Source organism: Pteronotus mesoamericanus, unplaced genomic scaffold, assembly GCF_021234165.1.
Source record: "Pteronotus mesoamericanus isolate MK-2021 breed Mesoamerican mustached bat unplaced genomic scaffold, CSHL_Meso_final contig_246, whole genome shotgun sequence".
In the NCBI taxonomy this organism is placed as follows: domain Eukaryota; kingdom Metazoa; phylum Chordata; class Mammalia; order Chiroptera; family Mormoopidae; genus Pteronotus; species Pteronotus mesoamericanus.
In genome coordinates this window covers 12,130,849-12,156,388 of record NW_026555104.1, presented here as the reverse complement: position 1 = coordinate 12,156,388, position 25,540 = coordinate 12,130,849, and the positions used below count along the sequence as shown (strand labels likewise).

The 25,540-nt window shown below is 54.0% G+C and overlaps 1 protein-coding gene across 3 annotated transcripts in view; it reads right to left on the bottom strand.

Moving 5' to 3' along the window:
- ABR (ABR activator of RhoGEF and GTPase) overlaps window positions 1–25,540 on the bottom strand; it is a 140,487-nt gene that overhangs the window by 62,852 nt on the left and 52,095 nt on the right. For 2 of the 3 annotated variants that reach the window (XM_054573272.1, XM_054573270.1), the window contains 2 exons: window positions 9,039–9,137; window positions 2,131–2,316 (listed from right to left, as the gene is read on the bottom strand). In XM_054573272.1, the coding sequence (XP_054429247.1) occupies window positions 2,131–2,316; window positions 9,039–9,113 (261 nt within the window). In that variant the 5' untranslated portion in view covers window positions 9,114–9,137. Of the gene's footprint in view, window positions 1–2,130; window positions 2,317–9,038; window positions 9,138–16,409; window positions 16,630–25,540 lie in introns of those variants that run through there. The other variant, XM_054573271.1, reaches the window with a different exon arrangement.

Below are 25,540 nucleotides of genomic sequence, written 5' to 3'. Positions count from 1 at the left end.
GAGGGCTAAGAGAGGCTGCCCCAAGCCAATCAGCTCAGGTTTCTGGGACCAGGCTGAGCGGTGAAAGGGTGTTTGCCATCCCGGAACGGGGCGAGTACTCCGGAGCTGCCAGAGCCAGGAGTGAGGGGTTCCCTTGCAACACCTTCTAGGGTGCCTCTCCCTAATAATATTCATCATCATCATCATAATAGTAATAATAGCAGCAACAACAGTAATGGTCATGGCTAACTATTGAGTATTGGCTAATTTACTATGTTCCAGGCTCTGTTCCAAGCACTTTGCATGTAATCCCCACAAGATTCCAATGGGAATAAATACTTCTATTATCCTCATTTTTATAGATAAGGAATCCAAATCACAGAGAGACTGGGTAGGTTACCCAATTTACAGGTTTAATATGTGGCAAACGCAGTTGTGACCTGGCTCTAGAAGCTGTGCTTGTCCCTGCAACACTGCTGGTCTCTCAGGACACAGACCACAGGCCCTGTGAGGTCTCCCTCAATGCCCCCCCAAGTTCTCCACAGTCCCAGTGTACTCATTCCCTCAGTCATTCACTATTGCAGCACTGGGCTGGTTCTGGGGGGTCTAATGACAAAGCAAATACGGTCTGCTTTCCCAGAGCTTACGGTTTTGGGGAGACAGGCAGTTACAGTGTTCGCCGAGGGGATAATGGGAGGGGCTGCCTTCGAGGGGCTGGGGAAGGCTTCTCCAAGGAGGTCACTTCTAGGCAGGGAACTGACCAGGAGAAGCCAGACCAGATGGGGAAGGACATTTCAGACAGCTAGAGCCACAAGTACAGAGAGGTCAAGAGTGCCTGTAGTGTGAACTGAGAACAGAAAGTTCAGGGTCGGGGCATGGCGGGGTGCGGAAGGGGAGGCAGCGGCCAGGGGGTGGCATTCGAAGGGTCTCCTGAGCCATTGCTCAGAGCCTGGTCTTCACCCAGTGGGCAAGGGGGCGCCACTAGAGGGATTTAAGTAGGGGAGAAGGAAGGCCTGGCCAGGAGTTCGGATAACTCCCCTGCTATTAGGTGAGGTGGGAGGTGGACGGTGGGTGGGCCCGGAGGCAGGAGCCACTCTTGAGGCTACAGCAGTGGTCCAGGTGTGGCCCCGGAGCTGGTGGGGAGGCAGGTGGCCGTGAGCGCTGCAGATGTGGACTCTGAGGGATATAAGAGTGAGGGAGGAGGGGGCAGAGGAAGGGAAGTGCCAAGGGCGAGTCTAAGGGAGTCCTAGACGGACGGAGGACAGGACGGTGGCAGCACCCACTGAGGTAGCGGCTGGAAGACCAAAGAACTTAGAGACAAGGAGTACAGTTTTGAACATGCTGAGCTTAAAGCCCTGGGAGTAGTCAAGCAAGGGTCTTCTCCAGTGTAAGGGAAGCTGAGGTCTGTCCACTCAACCAGTCCTACCACTGCAGGGGAGGAGGAGGAGGAGGGGCGCTGCTCCTGCCCCCCACCATTCTCACCTGACCACGGCAGCCACTGACTCCCTTCCCACCTGTCAGGCTGGCAGAAGTTATGGGGGAAAGCCCAGGGAGAGCCCGGTGGGGGCCCCCGTGAGTCTGGCCTGAGGGTCCTCCAGGGGACACAGCCAGACAAAGACACAGGGCTATGGGAGAAGGTGTCACAGAAGCCCTGGGCACGCGAAGACCTCTGCCAGTCCCTCCTAACACCAAGTCTCCCCATAATTCTACCCCCCACAGCCTCTCCCCTCCCCTGCAGTGGTGGGAGGGCCGGGTTCTCACTGCTTTCTGCTCCCGGGTCCTGCGGGGAGAAGCTCGCTATCTGACATAGTCTTCCCCAACCAGCAGCAAATACCTGCCGTCTCAGGTGGGCAGTTCCTGCCCGTCCACCCTGCACATGCCCCTGCCATGGAGGGCCAGGGGACCTGGACCCCAGCAGGGGAGAGAAACAGTACCCTGCCAGGAGCACCTATGCACACGGCCTGTCTCCAGCATCCCTAGAACACTCGTGGCTTCACGGGGGAGGCCGGGAGTGCAGGCGCCACCCAGGCTTCCCTCCAGGACATGGAGAGCTTCAGGGAGAGCCGGGGGGCCGGGGGTGGCTGGTCCTCACCTCCAGTAGCAGCTCCACTGAGGCCCTGGGTAAGGACCCTCTATCAACGCAACACTCACCAGCTTCTGGAAGAGGTGGCCCATGGTGACCTGGCTGTCCCACTGCTGCACCTTGGGGCAGAGGTTGTCGTAGAACTCTTTGTGGATTTCATAGATGTCCTGGATCTTGTAGAAGATGGTTTCGATCTGCTGGATGGTGAGCACGGGCTGGGAGGTGGTGGCTGTGGCCTTCAGGGGCTTCATGGGCTGGGAGAGAGGAGGAGGGGGAGCAGGCAAGTACATCAGTGTCAGCAGGCCCAGGGTGCTGACGAGCCCTTCCCTCGCCAGAGCTCTGCCCAGACAAGGCCCCGGACGGCAGGGCGCCTGAAGCGAGGTCTGTACCAAGTCGCTGCTGCCACAGGCCTCAACGTGTGTAACTGCACGAAGAGGGGACCTGACAGCCAGAGCCTGGCCTGGCAGCCCTGCCAGGTCCCAGGCTGTACCAGGACACATTCCGCCCACCCCTCGCCTGTGTCTTTCTTTCAAAGTGGCCTCATGCTGTCTGTCATAAGCTCTCCTGTCACACTTCAGTGGAAGGGACCAAGGGACAAAACGTGACTCTAGGACTTGGGAACAGAGTCCTGAAGAGACTCAGCTGCACTGATATTTCAAGTTCCCATCGCTGAGTCCAGAGAGAGCGACAGGTGGCATACATGCCACTGCCCTGCTTCCTGTACCTGTGGCAGACATTGCTAAGTGACCACATCTCTCTCTCTCACTGAGCCTGGTTGTAGTCTAGACCCTTCCTCAATGCCAAGGTTGACATGCAAAATGAAACCTGTCTGTCATCTCTGCTGTCCACACTGAGGTGCTCCACGGGCCTGAAGGTGGAGGGAGGAGATGACAGCCAGTGACTCAGGACCACCCCCCAGCCCTGGCTGGGAGCTGAAGCCACCGCCTGCGCGCCCCGCAGTGGGACCGTGGGAGAGTGGGGCTTGGGTGCATTTTCTTCAGTGTGATTTTCTCTATTCTCTAAACGGCTTTCAGTGAATAAACACTGACTCTAAAATCAGGAAGAAACAAACAAACAAAAACTGGTCCTGAAGGATAAAGAGCTCTTCTCTGATTGACCTTCCTTCAGCCCCAAGGCCCTCAAAGATGCCCAGACTGCACTCCAAGGGCCCTCCAAGTGACAGGGTCCAGACACCCGCCACAAAGAGAGGGCAAAAGCAGGGAGGGCACGGCCACCTGGAAGAGAGAAGCGTGAGTCAGACACGGCTGCTGTGCGTGGAGAGAGGCCCCTGCCTTAGCGTGGGCCACTCTGGAGGTGCAGGAACAGCAATGAGCCACGTGGGCAGGTGGGGACTCATGAGAGCTGTTCCCCACTGGGTCACAGGACTGGGTGGTGAGCCGTTCAACGAGAGGAGCATTGTAGCAGGAAATGGGTGACTCAGTGCTGGACTGGAGGGGACCCCTCCGCTGAGGGAGACCGGAGTCGTCCCCGCCTCGCTCTAAGGGACGACCGCCCGCTGAGCTGGCCGCAGCCGCGCCTCCCGGCCAGGCTCCACTCCAGCCTCCCACCTGTCGCACTCTGACGGCGGCAGCGTCCAAGTCTGTCCACAAGAGGAAGTCCCATCTACTCAGACACCCAGACAGTTCTCCAACTTCTGGCTCCCTTGTCCTCTCAGCTCTAAAAAAGTCCAGACATGATGAAAAAGGCAAGAAAAAGCAGAAGCCCTCCTTCTGACCCTCTGAGTGCTGAAACCAACAAAGCCTTCATGTCCAGCCCTTTGCTAGGGAAGTAGCAGGGGGCTTGCCATGGGCGGTGCGGGCAGGCCGTGTGGGTGTGAGTCCCAGCTCTACCACTTAGTAGCTCTGGGCAAGTCACTTAGCATCTCTGGGCCTTAGCAGCCTCTTCTGTAAAACTGGGCTATTACCTTTTCAATAACACTGATGGGAGGATTAAAAACCATTATTTATATAAAATAATTGAGTATGTACCTGGTACAGAGAAGGCAATCAAAAATGTTAGCTGCTACTATTATTGCTACTCACCCCACAAATAATATCCCAAGTACCTAACGATGTGAGGCTAGATGGGAACGGGGCTTTGGAGGGGAGGTGTCCCATGATTCACAAGTCACTGCCCCCAGGGGGCCTCCCGTCTAGTACAGGAGACAGACAAAACACAAGGAAATAATTCCAACACAGAATCACACAGACATGCATTGAGGGAACGAAGAAGGGCATGTTTTGAGACAGGAGCTAACGGGGACATTTACCCTGAAATGGAGACACGAGGGCAAAGGGGACAGTATTCCAGGAAGACTTCCTCAACGCCCAAGCCTGAAGTGGGAACAGGTTCGGTGACAGAGGAGCTGGAATGGAGCCAGCGAGCCCGTGGGCAAGGGTAGGAGGGGAGGGACCTAAAGCAGGGCTGGGGGTTGGGGGGCAGCGGCCAGGTCATGCAGGGGAAGGCACGCAGCTTTTAAGCCCAAGCAATGACCTGGCTTTCCCCGGAGGGATTTAAGCAGTGGAATGATGGGGTCCAGTGTTCTTTTCAGGAGATTATTGTTCTGACTCACAACCCTTGCTCTGGAGAATGTTATTTCTATTTGGGTAAACTGGACCAACACAGATGAAACACCCCAGCGGACAAAGCAAGATAGGGTATTACCCAATTCGGACTGTAAATACCAACCGACTTGGTCTCAAGGTTGTGCTGGTGCGACTCGGGGGGCTTCACAGAGGAGGTGACAGAAACAGGCCTTGAAAGTTGGGACGATCTGAGCAAATGGAGAGGTGGGGCCTGGGTAAGCCTGTCTGGCAGGGAAACAGAAGTAACCAGAAGCCAGGAAAAAAGGAATGCTGTTCTTCCAACCCCAGGTGGTGGCCACACTCAGCTTCATGGCTCATAGCAGCCTGGGAAGGGTACACTGTCTCTCAGGATCACACTGTCATAGTTTACGCTCATCCTTCTTGCCAGGACCCAATGGAGGGTCCAAGTCACCACAGAGTCCCAGAACACTAATCCCTGTCCCTGCCATGGTGCAATCTTCACCAAGGAGAGAATAAAGGAAATAGGAAGAGAACAGTCCTAGGAAGGCAAAGGAGTCAGGACTTCTCAGAAGCTGCGCTTGGGAAGCATTTGTGAGCTGCCTACGCAGGGACGAGCTACCACAGCTCTGCTTCCTCCTAAACTTCCTACTCTGCCTACAAAAGAAGAAATGGGTGCTCTCCAGCAGCAGGTCACATGGCCAGGGCCTGCACTGGAGCATCATCAGGTGGTTTTTGGGACAAGTCTGGGGACCTTTAGGAAGCGCTGTGTGTGCCCCTGGCTGCCCGGAGACTCTAGGAGGCAGTTATTTTTAGCTGGTGCAGCCCCGAATACAGGCGTCAGGTGGTGCGGGTGAAAAGGCACAGGCAACCCGGCACTGCCCCTGGGCCGGAGGGGGCCTGCCAGTTTCCTCCTCCTCCCCAGTCATCCAGCAACCCCGCTGCAGAGGGCCAGGGCAGGGCGCTCTCTGTTTTCAGGGGGGAAGGGGCGTCTTAGAGAGGACTCCTGAGGGACTTCAGAGCCTAACCTGACTCGCTTTCCTGTGAAGTGCTTCTCAGGAGGATGGTGCTGAGGAGGCTCTAACTCCAAATGGGACTTCCCACAACCATTTATCTGCTCTGTCCTCCAGCTACTTGTCTTTTGAAACAGAGCAAAGAAATCGGCCCACTTCCTCCTCTACCTCCTATCCCAGAAGGCCCAGAGGCGGTTGGCAAGGCCTGTTTACTAACTACTACCTCCTGGCCCAGGCAGAAGAACGCCATTAATCTATTTTACAAGATAAGGAGCCTGAGCTCAAGACGCCTAGGAATGCCTAGGAACTACAAAGCAAATGCCAGAATGAGAGTCTTAGAGAGGAGGGCCAGTTGCGGCCTGGTGGTGGGAGGTGCTGCAGGTACCCAGCTCATTACTCAGATTTGGGGGGAGGGGGGCAGGGAATGGATGCAGGATTCCATGTATTTGCTTTGTCTCTACTCTCCAGCCCAGCCCAGCCTCTCAGACCCACTCCATTTGTAATCTGAGCCCACCAGGAGCCTGCAGGAGTCCAGGCGACCAAGCCTTGCCCAGCCAGCAACCAGGGGGCAGGAACAGAGGCTCCTGTGTGACATCCCTGTCTGTGCTTGTGTGTGTACACAGTCATAGGTACACACACCTCATCCTGGCATATCAGGAAGTGTTAAGCGTAGAACAATCAAACACATTAGGAGCAAAGCTGTGGGCATGGGGTGGGGTGATGCCTGGGAGGAAGAGGGAGCTCGGAGGGCAGATTGTCTCCCCTGAGCCCCTTTGTCAGATCACCCTGAAAAGCAAAGAAAGGGCTTAGCTGCTAGGCAGCTGAGAGGGGAAGGAGGGCTCCCAGCTCCGAGGAGGGAGAAGGGTTTGACTCCTTATCTCTGAGGCCTATCAGCAGGGGCTGTGGCTGTGGTGGGTCCTGCTCCCTCTTCCTGGAGCCTTCCAGCCACAGACCAGGCCTCCCAGCTGCTGAGTCCCTATCTCACTGTCACCTCCACTAAAGAAAGAACAGATCAGGGGCCCAGGATGAGCGAACTGGTCTGGAGAGAAAGGACCCCAGCCTTATAGTTTTTGCCTTTGGGACATGAGCTGTTAGAAAGGCAAGGCGGGGAGGGAGTGTCTTGGCCTCTAAATCTGTTGTTATCTTTGTTGGGACAAATGGAAACTCAAGTTAGTCCCAAAGACAGATGAGAACCAACCCAACCGCAAGCTGGGATGAGAATGGCAGGCTTCTGAGGAGAACGTGCTCCTCCCCTTCCTTCAGGGCGAGGGTGTGTTTGTTAGGGACTAACAGGCCCTAACCTGACTCCCTCCCAGCACTGGAGAAAATAATATTATCAGCTAACACTTTGGCTCTTTTCTAAGAGCTTCCTGTACAAAACTCCTATACAAACCCGTGTGATTCTCACAACAAGCCTTTGAACAAAGCTAGGTCCTCGATGTCTTCCATGGGTTCTGTGACTTGAAGTAAACCCAATTTTATCGTAGGCTAACCGATGTAAACAAGAGCTAGGTTCCTAGGGTTTCTCATCAGCATTGTCATGAGGACCTCCTGCCCTAATATCAGTACACCCAGTCTACAGATGGAGAAAATGAGGCACAAAGGTTCAGTGATCTGCTGAAGGCCGAGGGCGAGTTTCTGGTCAAGCAGGGATGCAAAGACGGGCCACTCTTCCTTTGTTGAACTCCTTTCAAATATGCATCCTTTTAGTAATGACAACCACGCCCTCTAATTTTGGTTCAGTAATTCATAGTTTATAAGTTGTGTTTCTCATGAATCTGGCGGGTCAGCTGCCTGTCCTCCTTCCTTCAGTTAATATTTAAGTGCCCAAGTACTGGGCACTGTACCAGGTCCCAAATAGGATCACCTAGTCTTCTCAACTCCATGAAGAAAAGAGGTTAATGGTGCTATTCTCATCCTCATGAAGAAACTGAGGCTCAAGGAGATTATGCAAGGCTTGCCCAAAGCCAGTGGTTTTCAAGCCCTACAACACATGTAAAAAATAATATGGGCCAGTATATACATATATGCATACACATACATACAACAAATCACAAGTTTCATGAAACAGTACTTATGTGATATGTGCTGATATTTTCTTCCTCTTTCATATTTAAATGCTGGGTCAATCTACTAATGGCCAAGACGCACAATCTGTCTGACAGTGTGGCAAGTCTGTTATTAATGGCAGGGTGGACCCTGCGCTAGCTCTGGCCCCAGACCAGAGACCTCATTTATCTGCCATATTGTCCCTCACTTGAAAACATTGCTGTGCATTCCAATAAACTCCCCGTGAGGTTCACCACAAACTCAGTCCAGTGTGTTACATCTGCACATTTCAATAGTTATCCCTTGGCTAATAAATGTGAAGTCCCCTGGGACACTGGGTGACAACATAAGTACATAAATCTGTATCTTACAATTCTTGTGAGAATGAATTTCTACTGCTCTGCATCTACATTTCTTTTTGGTCCTCACCTGAGGATATGTTCATTGATTGGAGACAGAGAGAGACATCGATCAGTTGCCTCCCATACACATCCCGACAGGGAATTGAACCAGCAACCTAGGTATGTGCCCTGACCAGGAATCAAACCCACAACCTTTTGGTGTACAGGTAATGCTCAAACCAACTGAGCTGCCTGGCCAGGGCTGCACCTACATTTCTTATTCTCCCTTTTTTCTGATACCATCATATGTCTCAGACTGCAAAACACCCATAAAGAGAACTTTACATGCCACAATCACTCTGCATAATCTCCAGACACATCTAATAAGCACTTTCTTCAAAGGCTGGAACATCTTACATCTGTGTAGTACCTTTATTTTTTGAAAACATTTTAACAGCATTTCCCCGCTTGTCTGATTCTCACAGCAATGCCCCCGCCTTGGAGAGGAAACTGAGGCCTGGAGCTGGTCTAACGCCTCAGAGCTACGGCACATCTCAAATTGGCACAGAGAGCCCTCCACCTCACATTTCCTGCCACAGGGCCTTGGGATGGCGCAAATAGTTCACTGTTGCAGGAAGGAGGAAGGCCCGGGATCAGTAACAACAGAGAAGTCTCAACTCAACTGACTACACAGAGGCTCCAGAGCACAGTGGGGAAGTGGGGGGCAGACCCTCCCCTGGACAGGTCGATTAGTAATGCCCGTGCCATGGTCTTAGGTGATGGAGTGTCTGCCACCACCACCTAGCTGTGCTTCTTCTCCTGCCTTTCCCGGAGCAGGTAATGGAGAGCGTGAGCCCTTTCTGGCAATGGCCCGGCTGCTTGACACCAAGCTGTAAGCAGAACAGTACCACCAACTCTGTCCACAGGGAAGAACTGGTTCAGATCCTCTTTCCTTTCTAACTCCAAAAGCAGTTTAGGAGCACGACACTGTCCAAAAAGGGGACCAGAAGGGCCCAGAGCATGTACTCACCAGCAACAGGGCTTCCAGCTGGTTAATGTAGATCTCTTCGCTGGCCAGGAACCCTGAGAGAACCAGCTTCCTCATCTCCAAGCCTTTCCCTGCTTCCACCTGTACGAGAGCAAACCAAATGTCAACAGCTCATGAGAAAGCAGGCCGGAATCCTGAGTGGTCTGTTTTCTGGCCTTTTATTTTTCTTTAACTTACATTTTTATAGGGGATAAATGACAAATATACTTATTATGGAAAATCTGGCAAATACAAACATATAAAGGGAAAAACAATCACCCGTATTCCCACGCTAATATCTTGCTTCATTTCTCTCTCATCCTTTTTTCCACCTTTCCTTACTTGATACCCATTCCCCCATCCATCCACCCACCCACTCACCCTTCCACCTATTCAGCCATATGATAGTGAGCAAGACAACAAAGGACCTGGCTGCATGTGTAGGGGACAGTTTAAAGGGGGGACACAGTTGGGAAGGGAAGTCAGAGTCATGACTGAGGCAGGGCATGGTCACATGTGAGGGCACGGCACGGGGGGGTTCCCCAGAAGACGTGATCTGCAAACTGAGGGTAGGGGTAGAAAGGATGGGATGAAAGTGGCCATAGGACCTCCAGCTGTGTGGTCTTTTAGCTACACCTCTGACTGTATCTTCCTGTCCCCAGAGGTTCAAATTCACAAGGAAAGGTGCTAGCGGTGGGGGCCCCCCATCATAGCCTGACTGCCTCATTTTGTAAGGCACAGACCCCGGTGGCCTGGTGGCCTCCTGCCCCCTCCCTCCCCTCCCCTGTGGTGGAGATCACGCCTCATTTAGCCTTGAATGCTAGTCTCTCACCAAGACTCCTCCCTCCTGTTCCACTCCTCCCCTCTGCTGTGGCTGGGCCTATAGCATCCGCTCTGCAGGCCAGTTCTTCTAACCCCCGGCTCTCCTCCCTCCACTCTACACACCAAAGCCAGATCAATCTTCAGAGTGTGCCACCTTACACCTGATGTTTGCCAAGGACTGAATATCAATACAGCAAAATGTGATTGCCTGGGGATTCAGTAGGTTATTCTTTCACTTAATTTATTCATTCAACAAATATTTACTGAATGCCCACGTCTCCTTGGAGGCACAGCTTAAGTCTCCAGCCTACAGCATCAACTCTCATGTCAGGGTCTGTGGCATTGACCCTCAGACCTGATGGGGACCCCATCTCATTACCTGCCCGTTGGTTTCATGGAGCCTTTGAAGTACCTGCGTCACACTCCTATGCGTGTCCCTGGAGCCCAGCACCAGGTGATACCCCTAACATGTGGGCACCTGACATTTATTAACGCTTGTAAGTTCTTTCCATGCTCTCATTTGGCCTTCAAATGCCTCATTGAGGTTTGTTTCCATTACACAAATGAAAGCAAAGAGGACTTAAAAGAGGGAAAGGACTAGCCCAGGGTCACACAGCCAGGAACACCAAAATCCATGCTTGTCCTCTGCTCCAATAATGTCCTTACTCTTGTGTTCCTCTTTCAAGCATCAGATGCTTACCTGGCATCTCAAACATATCCCTCTCTGGACATCAAATGTGGCCCTGAGCATAGTCTGGGAGAGCATGCGAAGGTCTCGGAAGTCTCCCAAGTCCTGAGAAGAGTGGCTTCCCCCCCGTGGCTTTCCCTGCCCGGGAGAGCGAGTGCTCCCCTGCTCTCCTGCCCTTTCCCCAGGTGAGAGACGTAATCCTTGGCCTTCCATTAGCAAGCCAGTGAGCGGATCTGGGCTGCAGGCACACCCCCACCAGTCTCGGAAATGGTATCTGACCCCGTGATGGAAAACAAGGTCCTGCCAAAGAGGTCCACACCCTAATCCCACAAACCTGTGAATGTGTTATCTTATATGGCAAAAGGGACTTTGCAGATGTGATTAAATGAAGGATTTTTAGATGGGAAGATTGTCCTGGACTATCCAGGTAGACCCTATGTATCACAAGGGGCCTGTGAGAGGCAGGCAGGTGGGTCAGAGAAGAGGTGATGTGACCCCAGGAGAAGAGAGGGGAAGAGGAGAAGAGAGGAGAGGGGAGGGGAGAGGGGAGGGGGAGGGAGGGGAGGGGAGGGAGGGGAGGGGAGGGGAGGGGTGGAGGGGTGGAGGGGTGGAGGGGTGGAGACGAGATGAGACTGGCTGGGTACTGGAAGATGCTGCACTGCTGGCTTTGAAGACATTCCATGAGCTAAGAACACAGGAGGCCTCTAGAAGCTGGAAAAGGCATGGAAACGGATTCTCTTCCCCCAGGGCCTCCAGAAGGAACGCGGCCCTGCTGACCCTTGCAGACTCATGTGTAGGTGAAAAATGTGTTGTTTTAAGCCACTAAATGTGAGGTAATTTGTTTCAGTGGCAATAGGAAACTAGCAGGGACGCCAAGCTTTAGGGAGGGACAGTAGTTTTATCAATGGCTTCACAAGTACCAGGGCACTGTCCTAACTTTCCCATGGATTCACTCACTGAAATCCCGCAGCCTGGAAGGTGTGACCATTACTCTCCTGAGTCAGAGAGAGTTGAAACCGCCAGCTGCCTGGAGCTGTCCGCGAGGCAGGCGGGCGGCACGCCCTCCGAGGAACGAGCTCAGAGCCGGAGCAGGGCCCCAGCCACAGCCCCTGCCCCTCGCTCCACAGCGCACAAACCCTGCTGGTTCCCCAGCATGACATGACGAGCAAACGGGGAACTCTCCTGCCGCGCCTCATTCCCCCCATTCCCTGCCAACCAAGGGTTTGTCTGAGGGCCTGGAAGTCACTAGGGGAAGACCGTGGCCTTACTGTAGAGCTGGCTGGACGAGGAGCAGGTGAGGACCTGGAGATTCGCAGCCCCCGCCAAGCCTGCACGCGCCCTGGCATGAGCACAGACTCGTGTCCGGCCCATTTCAGCAAGACCCACTCTGTAAGCAACTTCCGCCTCAGAGTCCAACCTTGAGAGGGCTTCCCAAAGGGATTACAAGTCACCCCCAAGAGTCCCTACTCTGGGCCACAATCACTCTGAAGTTTGGGCCGGCGTGGGGGTGGAGGTGACATGAAGTTACATTCCGCGCATTTTATCATAGGAGGCCTGCTCTCAGAGGCCACCAAAAACCTCTTCCATCTTTTCTTTGCTTTCCTTAGACCCCACATGTTCCTGGTGTAGAATCATCTAGAAATTCACAATTGTTTCTTGCATTCGTGTGGGGCTATTCTTATCTCATAACATGTCAGGGCTCAACAATTGCCCCTTCGTGCCTCATTAGGTGCCAGGCACTGCGAACACAAGTGAGGGAGACAGTCTCTGTCCCAAAGAGCCCTCTGGAGGTGCCCAGGTGCCCCAGGGGGACTTCTCTAGAGTTCAGGGCCCCCCAGCACAGGAAAGCTGCCTGCCTGCCCAGGGACACCGTCTGCACTTCCTCCTGCAGCGGAGCTTACGAAATGAGCCACGGTGGGCTCCTTCGCCCCAGTGTTTTACACAATCTGCTAGTCTCAGAGTCTGGCTGCTTGAGGTCCCCAAACCCAAGAGGTCAAGACACTCGAGCAGGGGCACTGTCTATAAGTGAGGCCTCACTGGCTCTGGCCTGTTCTGCTACTGTTGGGACTAAAAGAAGCCTCCGAAGGTGGGGTTCTAGGCCAGGCCAAGACACCATCTGTACAGGAGCTGTCATCTCCTCCAAGACAACAACGGAGCCTGAAGAGGCAGAGCCGCCTGTCATCCAGAGCCGCAGGCCAAGCGGCGCTCCCTCAGCAGAATTCAGCTCACGGGCCACGCCAGCTTGCAAGGAGCACCCGGTGGGGTCTGCTCAGAGCAGAAGCTACTGGGCCTAAGGGCTGCGTTCCTTCCCGGCGTGGGCCTCGGGCCGGCCAGCCCTTCTCCGAGTAGAGACAATGCAGGGACATCCACTACTCTCTCTTCTCTCCTCTCCTCAGTGCTAGGCACTAACGGGGAGATGTCTTTCAGCAAATTCCTCAGCAGAACAAAGAGCAGAGAGGATGGGGGCAAATGCAGGGGGGTGTGTGAAGCCCAAATCCTCCTCCTCTCATGGCGGAGTCCCATATTCTGGGTGCCTGGCTGGCCAAAGCTCTAGGCAGGCCCCATGGGACCCAGCCGTGTTTCCAGCCTTCGGGTGTTCACATCCCACCTTTACAGGTTTGTCAGTCACACAGCCCCTGCACTATTATTTACTTAATATTGTTCTTTACAACAACTGACTTCTTAGTACCACAGCCTTATCCCATGTGTGATATAATGAAATCACAGAAAAGATGTACAAATCATATTTTTTCTAATATACACTAAAGTATGTACCTAACTATATACCTAAATGTCACATACATATCCAGGTGCCACGTAAAATCATCTTTTGAATCATCACATAGGTGGCCCCCACTTCAAGAAACACCCAAGTTGGGGACACAGGCATGCCTCTCACTGCCCGTGGAGGGAGAAGAGATCTGGGTGAATGAAAGAGAAATTTAGGCATTTCAGACAATCCATTAAAAATAGGTACAGGATAACACCTGAAGGGTTAATCTGCATTATAAAAGGGTTTTCATTCCTGACAAATGAGTTCCCTTAAATAGCAGCATTTATATTGCAAGGACTCTATTATCCCTATGTACCCTTAAATAGAATTGTATCAAAGATTTTTGGAAAGTATAGAACACTTTTCAGCTGGGAAGTGATGTTGCTATGAGTATTCACATTATTATTAGCATATAGATCATTAACTCCTCAAAGGCAAGCGTGGGTTGCAAGATGCAGCAAGTTCCCACTATGGAGAAAACCACTGCCATCTTCATATCTGTCCCCCCCACCCACCCCCCTGGAAGATGAAGCATTTGGAAATTACACTGAAAACAGGATTGATTTATAGGACTGTCATCTGGACACATGCTCAGGATCATGAGGACTATTTAAGGTGAGGACTCCTGAAGTAAAGTAATAGAAAAGAAAGAACTATCTTGGATTCCTACCAGCTGCTGAGAAGAGTGTATCTTGCAAGAGCATGCCAGGATGGTCCACAGGCCAGGACAGGGGCCTGCTCTCCAAAAATGCCCCTTGACCACACGTGTACACATGCTCCCAGTCCAGCCTTGACTCAACTAGAGGTGGTTTCTCCTCCTGCGAATTTAGTCCCCTCTTATCAGAATCCTTCTCCAGGCTCTGACCGCTTTCTATTTTTCTATTGTCTGTTCATTTGCCCCCTCCCCTGGAATTGTGAACTGTGAGAGTGGACCACACCTTGTTCATCTTGTCTCCTCCCTATCCCAGGAAGGGTGCTGTGAATAGAACACAAGCCAGTGTTTGTTGAATGAATCAGTGAGCTTTCTCACCATCTCTCTCGAGCCATTCTGCTTGTCTTATCTCTCTAAAGACAGCCAAGCCTGGGAGAGGAGGAAGGCACTAGAGGTGTTCAGGATGAGACATGGGGCCTGGAATTCCCCAAGCCTCAGGAAAGGTCTCCACCCCTCATGCTGGAGACAAGTCCAAGAACATCGAGACAGCAAAGTAGAGGAGCAGACTCACAGGGATCTGGGAGGAGCAGTGTTTTTAGGTGTGAGTGTGCCCCGGTCTCCTTGGCATCCATGTGCTGCCTCCTGAGAACACCTCTGAGATGGAACAAGGCCAGGGACACGGCGCACACTTTGCAGGCCCCATCGAGCCTCACTCATCCCACAGATTCACTGGGCACCTGCCAAGCACTGTGCAGCACCACAATGAATACGACGTGGCCCTTGCCCTCAAGGAGGATAGGATATACTTGAGAAGGCGGATGCCTAGAGTTCCAAGCAGAATGAAATATGGGCTAAGACTAAAGTATAAGCCAGAGTCCAGAGTGAGGGTGGACCCATATGGCAGCACACGAGCAGGACCCCCTCTGTGCTGGGAAGGGTTTCTCAGAGAAGGCCCATTAGGAACCCCAGATACCTCGATCCCACACATTACTGAACCAGCCAACGCTCTTTGTTCAGTTAGACTTCTTCCCTTCCTGTTCCTGGCTGGTCAGACCCTAAGTGCTGAGGCCTTCGTGTGCCCAATCAGGAAGGTGACTTATCCCTGGACCTCAGAGCTACTAGCACCAGAAGGGAACCAGGGGAGGGACACCAAGTACTGCTAACCTCCCATTACAGCTCCTTAACGCTCTGCACCCAGGCCTCCAGCTGCTGCTCCACCCCGACGCTACACACCAGCTATCTGCCCCGGGCTGCGGTCTATCTGTATCTTCATTAGCTCCTCCTCAGGACCACGCTGTGGCATGGGTGGGGCAGGGCTATGACCCCAATCTTGTAGGAGGGACAAAGAGGCCCAGAGAGGCCCAGGGACAGCCTCCTGCCCACAGCAGCGTGCTGTGCACCAAGCCCTCTGCGGTGTGTTGTTGCTTGGGCAGAAAGGCCCCAGGGCCCACAGATGGGGGCTCCCAGTTGGGGAGCCTGGCTTGCGGTCTGCGAACCCCCTGCCATACTTTCTAACTGGCCCCTCTTCTGGCCACGGAACAGAGGGGAGGTGAGCAAAAGGCTGTGAGGTGAGAGCTTTCAGAAGTGGGCTTAGGAGAAAGAAAGGTAGACTGGTTTGGCGTGCCGGGCCTCAGGCAACACTGGCACGGTTTCAAGGGGGAGCCCTCCCACTGGGGAGGAGGTGAAGAGAAGGGATGGATGCAGCCAGTCCCTCCTGCTCTACCTTCAGGGCAACTTCTCTGACAGGACAGGGGCACTGCTGCCAAGAGTGCCCACAGCCCCGGAGTGCGTGGGTAGGCGGGGGTCCAGCACCTGCTTCCTGCCTATGCCCACCTTAGGAAAAGGGCCTACCCACCTGGTGTCTGCCTCAAAGCCAGTGGTCACCTCCCCCTCTTCAGTAGCTCCAGCTCTCTTCCTTCAAGGGAGCCCAGTAACCTCTGGCGCTTGCTCTCTCCAAATGCCCTCTTGTCCTAGCAAGATTAACCAAGTCTCCTTGCTGGAAAGAGAGTGGCCTCCTTCGCCTGAACTTCCATAAGTGCACTTATCCCACTGTTGCCATGGAAATAATAAATTACGGCCACCTGGTTTCAAGTCAGCCAGCTCCTCTGGGGCAGCAGGCTCACACCGCTGACGTGCCCACCAGGTGACTCTTGTCATTGCCAGAGAAAGCCCCCAGCACAGCTGGCCTGGGTAAAGCCAGCAACCACTCCCCCTGAGGACAACTGGTCCAGGGGAGGAGGCAGGCACAGCACCTCTCCCCAGGAACAGCTGCCGCCGTGCACAGCCCCTCAGCCCCTCGCAGGCATGCGCCAGCCCCTCTCAAGCTGAGTAAGGTTTGCGCACCCATCAGCCATTTCTGCCCGCAAACAGCTTCGCAGTTCAGAGCTGCTAGCCCTGCCCCCTCCCTCAGCAAGCATCCAGGGCGTGTCACATTCCCACCTTCACAGCCAGCAAGAAGGGGGACCCTGAGCCAGGGCTGGACGGGGTTCCCAACTCGCATTCCTCCAGGAGAAACACATCTTCATCCTCCAGAACCTTGTCCAAATAGCCTATTGCCTCCTCTTCCTCTTCCATGGCAGCCGGAGCCGCGAGGGCAAACAGGAAGCAGGGTCCACGCAGCAGTGGCAGCAGCGGCGGCGGCAGCGGCGGCGGCAGCAGCAGCCTGCGCTGCCGCCGCCCCGGGAGCGAGGCAGGCAGGCAGGGAGGGAAGAGCGTGCAGGGCAGGCCTAAACCAGCATGCTGGCCTCCCCGGAGTCAGTCCTGGCACCTGGCCACCGGCTCGCGATGAAAGGCTCCATTATGAACCTTTTCCTGCAGCGGCTTCCCAGCCCTCCTGAGCGCGGGGCTGCTGACCGGCCTCGCACGCGTCCCGCCCTGAGAAAGGGGAAACGGGTCCTCCAGGCCAGCCCCGTGGGCCTCGGGCGCCTCTCGGCGGAGCCCTCTGCCGCCGCAACCGCCGCGATGTCCGGGCTGTCAGCGTTGGAAGGCGCGCGGGCGGAGCAGGAGGCGCCCCTGCGCGGCCGCCGGGCCCTTCCTGCTGTGCGCGCGGGCCGGGCGCAGGCGGGGCCCCGCGCTCTCCTCGGCCGCCGCTCCCGAGGTGGGTCCCGGTGGGTCCCGGCGCCCCCCGCCGCCGCCGCCGCCGCCGCCAGCCCCAGCCAGCCCCGGCGATCCCGCCCTTTCTGGGTTCCGAGGTTCGCCTTGCTATTAATATACAGGAAGTGCACAACTTGACTTGCGAGGTGGAGCCGTTCCCTCTGTGGTCACCGGGCCAGCCGACTGGCAGAGGCTTCTCGAGAGCGGAGGAGGGGCGAGGAGGCCGCAGACGGCAAGGCGCAAGGGGAGGTCGGCTTCCCAGAGACAGGCTTTATTTACAGCCCCTCTCCTGGACCGGGCGGGAGCAGGCAGGGGGCGGAGCGGAGGAGCAGCTGCCCGCACAGCCTCGGGGACGACCCGGGCCAACCTCGGAGTCACCTTGGAATGCCGCTAATCCTGAGTCCTCTTCTCACCTCTGCCTCAGGCTTTGACACCTTTGCGGAGGTGAGGTGAAGGCCTGGTGTGTAACCAGTTTCCGGCCCGGCCGGGAGCTGGGGGAACAAGGCTTTGTGCAAAGAAGGCCTGACTGCCTCACAACAGAAGCGTAAGTGCTAAAACCAGGGTCTGCAGCAGGGCTACCTGGACGGTCTAGGAGCCACATCTACTCACAGATGGTGCTGAGATTAGCAATACCACTTCCTTGGGGCTCTTTTTCCTCGAGAGGGGCCTCGGACCCCATACAGCCAGTCATAGGAGACGGTGCACACGAACCAGGACAGGGAACATGGCCAGCCCTGCCCACCCCCAGGCTGCTTCCCTTGGCTGCTTCAACAATCACAAAAGCTGCACCCATCCAGAGCGTAAGGGGCACACCCTGGTTCCCTAGCCTGGACTTAGCAATGTACATTCACGCACTCTCCTGGGGGAGGAGTTTGGGGCAGCAGCGCAAGAGCTCTTTCAAAACACCTAGGGCAAAGGTTGCAAACTCCAACACCTATGATGCTGTAGATAACAACCAATCAGTGAAGCGAGCCAGGTGGGGACTGGGCGAACTCAGCTCCAGCTGATGGCTGCCAGGGGCAACGCAGGCACAAGATTGCCCCATTTTGGCTTGTTCAAGAGAGCTGGAAATCTGGATTCTTAGGTGATATCTCTTGATTTTAAAATGATGGCAGATAAGTTACATTAAAAACAAACCAACCATGGTGCAGTCGATGACACTACGATAACTGTGTATGGTGTCAGGTGGGTCCTGGAAATATCACACCTTAGGGAAGCACATGATGGACTAACCACTATGCTGTACACCTGAAACCAATACAAAATAATACTGAAAGTCAACGGCAATGTTAAAAAAAAATTAGAAGTAAAAAATCAAATAAACCAGGGTGTAGTCTGAGTAAAACACATATCTGTGCACTGAATTAGGCCCACAGACAAGGCTGCTGTCTTCTTGCAGCTGGTTGTTTCTTGAGAGAAGGTTCGCAGTTGTGGGGAGAGGGCAGGGGTTCCCTGAATATCCCCTCTGCCCCCTTTCCTTGTTGGAATCAAATTCAACCTCACACAATAACAACCCAACACTTATCTTTGTAAACCTATATAATAGGCGCCACCACCCAGGTAGATCAAGTGAAAACTCGAGATTCTGGGTGGTGAGCTCCGAAGCTCCAGCCCCACTCAAGTCAACAACCCCCACCCCGATCTCCCACCAGCCCACAACCCTATCTCCAGCCAGGTATCCCCTTACAATCTTCCTGATGCTTCCATCTCACAGTTCTGTCTCCCAGCACACAGTTGCCATGGCCAGCCACCGTGGCTCCTAATGGTGCAGAGTCTGAGCTGTCCACCGGTTCCTCATATGTGCCCACCAACAGCCTCCTTATGCACATGTAACATCCCCTGTCAGGTGGCAGCTGTGTGGCCACAGAGGGGAAGGTCAAACTCTTTGGAACTCACTGGGAAACGCATTCTAAAGGAGGGTCCACCATGCAGCATCCGCGGCCCGCCTTGTGTCATTTCATTGCCTGTCTCCTCCCCAGTGGGCACCTCAGCTGAGCACAGGGTCCTTGGCTGAGCCTCCAAGCTGGGTGGAGGGTTGAGGAGGAAAGAGGAGGGAAAAACAAAAGAAGGGACATGGTTTCTTCTCCCACCTCCCCCTCAAAGTCTGCGGATGCTCTAAGCTCTAGGCAGGGGCTCCTGCCATTCTATTAGAGCAGAGAATCTGTCCTCACTAATGACAGGCTCCTCCCTGTCACGAAAGCTGAAATACAAGGGATTTGGGGGAGGCTCTCTGGGGCCTCAGGGCCGACAGGGTTCCAAAAGGCACACCCCACCCCATTCCCTGCCCTCTCCATTGGTCACTGGTTTTCCCCTGTCCCTGCCCTAGATGGTTATAAATAGCCAGGGCACATCTGAAGAGCCCTTTCAGCCACAATTCCTCATTTGGTTTGGGTGGATGAGGCTGTTCCCAGGCCTTGGGAACAACCAGGCCTGGTATTCTCCAGGGCACACATGTGCCAACCCACGGCTCTGTGCCACAGTTTCTGTCTCCCATCCTACAGGCTCCAAGTGCGTGGCAGGGCTGTGCCCACGGTCAGGCAAGCAGGTGGCATGGGAAAAGGGCCCCTCCTGTGTTCCTTCCCCGACTCAGAGGAGCATGAGCATGAGGTGCCTTAGAAGCCTCCTAGAGTGTCCTCATCTCCATTCCCCACGTCCTTCTTCAACACGGTGAGATAGAGACCCACTTCTTTCCCACATCCGGCAACCCCTCAGAAGCTGCTCTCTGAACACCCATGGCACCTCTACTCCACCCCATCCCAGTCGGCTGGAAATTCCAGTGAGTAAGGAGAGTGCCCTTCCAGCTCCACCGGGCACACAGGCTGCACTCAGAGGCCTCGGTCCTCCCCCTGGAGGGGAAGTGACTCACAAGTCCCAGCGATGCTCCCTCCCTTTCCCCTACAAATGCCCTGAGCCAGCCCTAGCCCTGGCCCTGGGCTCCCTCCCCTGTCCACCACACTCCAGCTACTTCAGCCTGGCTCCCCCTCCTCCTCTCTAGAGAAGCGGCCACTCCAAAGGCCCTGAAATTGCCTTTTTCCAAAGTCAGAAGCCTCCCTCACTATTCCTTGGCTTCTGGAACCTGGACGTTCTCCAGTCCCTCAGCCCCTCCCAAACACTCTGGTTTAGGTGGTCTCTTCTTTCTCCTGTGTCCCATCAACGTGGAGTCACCCCTTTAGGACCCAGGCCTCAGCCCGCTGCTCTGCTTTTCGAGCTCACCCTTCTCATTTCTAGGCCAATGGCAGCCCTTCGCTACCCGCGCCTCCAACATCTTGCTCCGCTCCACAGGCGGCATCTGCACTGTTAGCTAGAGCACCTCACTTGGACGTCCCATTCATGCCCTTCAACTGCCTGTATCCAGACCAACAGACCCCTCCCCCTCCCTAGACCAGCTTCCCCTTCTGGCTTCTCCACTTCTGTTGGCAGGGCCTCCATCTTGTGACTCTTTCTTCCCTCCAGCCCCACATCCCTTTTATCAAGTCCCTTTGGTTCTTCTTTTCTTTTCCAAAGCCACCACCCCAACCAAGGTTTGCAGCATCTCACACCTACACAACCACAATAATCCATTTTTGACTCCTGTTTTTGCCTCTCCATCGATCTGCTCATTCGTTTGTTCACTCATACCCAGAGAGAAGGCCTGGCATCACACACACACCCACCGGGGAGACGCGGCCCTCGCCGTTAGAGTGCTCCCCGCCCTCAGCGAACCAGGGTGTGGTCTGAGCAAAACACATATCTGTGCACCGAATTAGGCCCCCAGACAAGGCTCCCGCCCTCATGGAGGAACAAGGCAGTGTTCGCAGGATCAGCACAGTGGGGACACAGGCTGACGCACTAACCCTGCCCCAGAGGAAAAGCTTTATAGGGCATGGCTTCTGAGCAGCATCTTGAAAGAGGAAAGGCTTCCAGGCAAGGGGAGAAGGGCGGGAAAGGAAACCCTTTTGTGAGGAAGCCCAGGAAGCACAGCTGGAGGACAGAAGAGAAAAGGGGCAGGTGAAGCACTTGGAGAAGCAGCTAGAACCACATCTTGTTGGAGGGTGAGGGGTGTGGGCTCCTCCGCGGGCAAAGGGAGCTCACTAAGATACCTGCAGCTCACCCAGCCCACGCTCTCAAAGCCACCAACAGTTTCCTCGACCCCATGGCCTTTTCTCTCACACACTCTCCATCCCCCATTCCCTTACTCACTCAGTCCACGAGTATTTATTCATTGCCTCCTGGGCCCAGGCCCCGTGCTAGCCTTCCGAACACGGCCACCAACAGGACACTATGTCTCCCTGCACGGAGCTGCCGGTCCCAGGGGCAGACTGACACTGTGGGCCACGGCAGTGCCAGGAGAGGTGCATAATGTCAGAGCTGTGGCGCTGAGGTGCCACTCTTCCAGAAAGGGTACTAGCAAATATCCTTTGTGATTTAAAATGTTCACACCCACGGACTCAGCAACCCCACTTTAAGGAGTTGGTTAAGTGAATTATAGTACATCCATAAAATGAAATACTGCATATAATCATAAAGAAAAATGAGGTAAGTCTTTAATTACCGATACTCAAGATGTCCAGTTAATTAAGTAAAATAAGAACAAACTGCGTAACAGTACCAATAATATGGAATATGTTTATATATGTGTAAACATATATATCTATAGATACATATAGATACAACAGGTCACATGAAAAAAATGAGACACATGAAACATACAACCAACTCTTAACAAAAGTTTTCTCTGTAGAGAATGGAACTTGAGACTTTCACTTTCTATATTACATATTTCTGTAAAGTTAGAATTTTTAGTGATGTAATCAGGGAAAATAAAGAAGTTAAAAAAAAAAGAAGTGGCGTAAGTGCTATGATTGGGTAAGTAGAGTGAGCTCTGGGGGCACAGACAGTAGCAGCTGACAGAGCATATGGGGGAGGGGGTGGCTTAAAACTCATACTGAAAAGCGAACGGGGGTTCGCCAAGCCAGTGGGGGCCAACGGGCAGACAAGGCTGTGTGAGGCAAAATGAAATGAAGTCAGTCTGGGTGGTGAGTGTTCATTCATTCATTCATTCAACCAATGTGTATTGAGCATCCACAGAATGCCAGACACAGCTCTAGGCACTAGAATTTGCAATGAGCGAACATCATGTTACAAAACTGACAAAGCTTGCAGAGCTCACATTCTACTTGGGGGGTTGGTAATAGGCGGCAGTGGGAGGTAGGGGTCAAGTGGTCAGGTCAGGCAGGGTCTTGAGAGCAGCCCCCCAGGACAAAGGGAAGGCACTGGAGGGTTTTAAGCAGAGAGTGACTTGACCGTTCTTCAATGCATCTCTACTGCTGACATCAGGTTATTTTTTTCTAAAACACTGCTCACCCTGGGCCCAGCAGGAAGCCAAGTCAGCCCAAACAAGGGCAGTGGGCTCTCACTGATGACTCAACTGATCCAGCCGTCGACAACAACCTCTGCTGTTACTGTCCCCTGAGAGAGCCAGGCACAGTCTCACCTTCAGGCATTGCCCTGGGCTTGAAGCCCCTTCTCCCTCCTCTTTGCCTCCCAGCTTTCTTGGCAGAAGCTTAGGCCCCACCTCTGGCTTTTCTGGAACTCAGCATCCCCGGGGCCAATGAGAACTGATCTCGAGGGGCCAGTGGCAAGGCAGGCAGAGTCGGCCACAGCGCAGACGGAGTCAGATTCTACATCTTCCTAATGCCTGTGCTGCTCCCTCTGCCTCTCTTCCTCTGTTATAGTAGAAGTCATTCCAAAAATTTTATGTAGGGTTCAATTACATAAAGCAAGCATTAGGCATAAGCCAGTACAGGACACTGTTTATATAGTAAAACAAATAAAACCGAAACCAAAACCAAAATGCTCCCCTGGATTCCGGATCTGAATCCCCGCTCTGCCTCTTGCCAGCTGTGTGACCCTGGGTAAGTCATTCAGACCTTGTGGTCCTTAGTTCCCTCGTGTGTACAATGAAGGTGATGAGAGCACCAAGTCCAGGGCTGCACTGAGGACGGGCACACCCAGGGCAGGGCCTGGCGCGTGTCAGGTGCTCAGTCGGCACCCGCTATTCTCTTCTTTGGCAGTGGCGGGGCTGTGGGGTGTAAAGCAGGGGGAGCCCTCGCCCACCCCCAGCTGTACCTCCCACCTCTGCCAGTGAGCCCAATCCCACCCCCCCGCCCCCGCCCCACACCACCCTCCTTTTCTTAAACCTCCAGAGACTTCCCCACATTCCAGAACTTACACCTCTATCTAGGATGTCCTTCCTGACCAGTGCCCAGGCAGAACACGGCCTACTCTCTGAGGCTGCCTCCCCCAGGTGCCTCTCCCTGATTCCCCCACCTGAGGTCACATGACTGCCTCCTCGGACCCTCTGCATCTCCAAAGGTCATTGCACAGACGGCCTGGAAATGGAGGGATTGTGTGCCTCTCTTGCTGTGCTGGGTGTGGGGGGCCGGGGGATAAGGGGCAAACTCTGCTTATACTAATTCTGAACAGCATCCAGAACTTTATCTTGTAAAAAGCAGGCGCTCAGAAAATACTTAGTGAGTGGAAATGACGCTGGAGGCCTATAGGGCGAGGCAAAGGGTCTCCCAAGGAGATAAATCGAGGATGCACATTGGTTGGCTGGTTCTTATAAAGACAGGTCCCATGATGTAGGCTCCCAGGGCTAAAGGGACACCCAAAGTCGCACAGGCCCTCCAAAGAAAGAATCTCTCTTCCTTCAGGCACCAACTTCTGCTCGAATCCTTCCAAGGCCTGGAAGCCAATTACCTGTCCCACTGTTAGACAATTCTAACACTTTAAATATTCTTAATATTCACTCAAGTCTTACCTCATGGTAGCTCTGTTCTCATCCTGCCCTCGAGAGCAACCACAAGATAGTTTTCTTTCATTTTAATTAGGTAAAACTTTCACAGCCTTCAAATGCAATAAGTAATAAAGGGCAGAGAGTAAGCAGGCCCCTCCCATTGCTGCCCAGACCTCCCCCTGCCCCCCACAGCCTGTTAGCCTGCTAGGGCCCTAGGTCTGTTGGCTTCCCCTAGCCCTAGGATTGGAAACTGGCTTCACAGAAACCATCTAGGCAATCCGAATGCCTGGACTTACCTTCCCTAGCAGACCCCCCACCTCGCCCCGTGAGGCTCCTGGGGTCATTGCCACTCGCTACGTTTTCCGCATGCCTACCTTCTCCCACTTAGTAGATGCCAAATGTCCCCTGAAGGACCCCTTATTCCTCCCCGCCCCCTACCCCGAGGGCTACTGTTCTCGACCTTCACATTTCTAGCCTCCTTCTAGACCAGTGGTCCTCAACCAGGGGTGACTTTGCTCCCAAGGAGACATTTGGCAATGTCTGGAGTCATTTTTCGGTTGTCTCCACTGTGGTTTGCTACTGGCATCTAGAGGGCTAAGGCGGAGACGCTGCTGAACTTCCTACAATGCACACATAGGGCTCTTTCTCACACCAAAGAACTATCTGGCCGTTTCCAGAGCACAGACTCTGCTCTAGACATGGTCCAGAGCCAGAATCCAGGTTTGAAGGAGGGAGGAGGTGATCACTTACCAGTGCCAAACACAGCGGGCCAAGCACTACTGTACTTCCCAGCACTTCCTCCTTCCTCCGCTCACAAGCCCTGGTGGTATGTCAGCGTCCCGCAAGGTGGGCTTGAGGGGACACCCTCACAGTGGGGGCCCAGGAGAAGGGAGGGCAGATTATGGGCGAGTGGGAAATGGCTCGAGGTGGCTTTAGCAACTGGGTCTTTGTGTCCTTCTTTTCCCTGAAGCCCCCACGGTGGCACCCTCTAAAGGGGGACCTCGGCCCAACAGGAATGCCGCTGATAGCAGAGCCACTTCTTCCAGGGCCAGGGCATGGACGAGAAGGCCCAAGAGCAGCCAGAGCTGGGGGCTCACAAAGAGCAAGGGTCACATCCCAGGAGAGATTCACACTCAGCCAACCCCCTGGGAAGCAGGTCTTCTGTGCGGTGCGACACCAAGCGTTTTCACAGCTAACATGTCACCTGGTTCTCGCAGCAGCCTTTCCAGATAGGAGGCATTTATGCTCATTTACAAGTGAGGGGCCCCAGATGCTACAGGGCGCCCGAAGTCACACAGGCAGGGAGAGCTAAAAGGGGCACTAAGGCCCCTGCCCTGGAGAGATCGCAGAGGGCAGTGCTGATGAGTACCCCAACACTCACTAGCTGTGGGGCCTTAAGAGGGTCACATGACCTCTGTTCCTCTGCTCCACATCTGTAAAAATGAGGCCGTAATGGCGCCTGCCTCGCAGGGCTGCGGTGAGGACTTAATGAGTCAATGTTTATAAAGTGCTCTGATGGTGCCCACCATGAGTAAGTGCTATGAGAGTGTTTCTATTCTTTCTCTCCCTCTTTCTGCCATACAGGCAGGAGGGTGAGGGGTCTGTGTGGCCCCCCAGGTAGAAGCAACCAGTCCAAAGTCGAGGAGAGAGCATCATCCAGTGAAAGAAAGCGCTAGCTCCCACTAGTGGGGAAACTAGG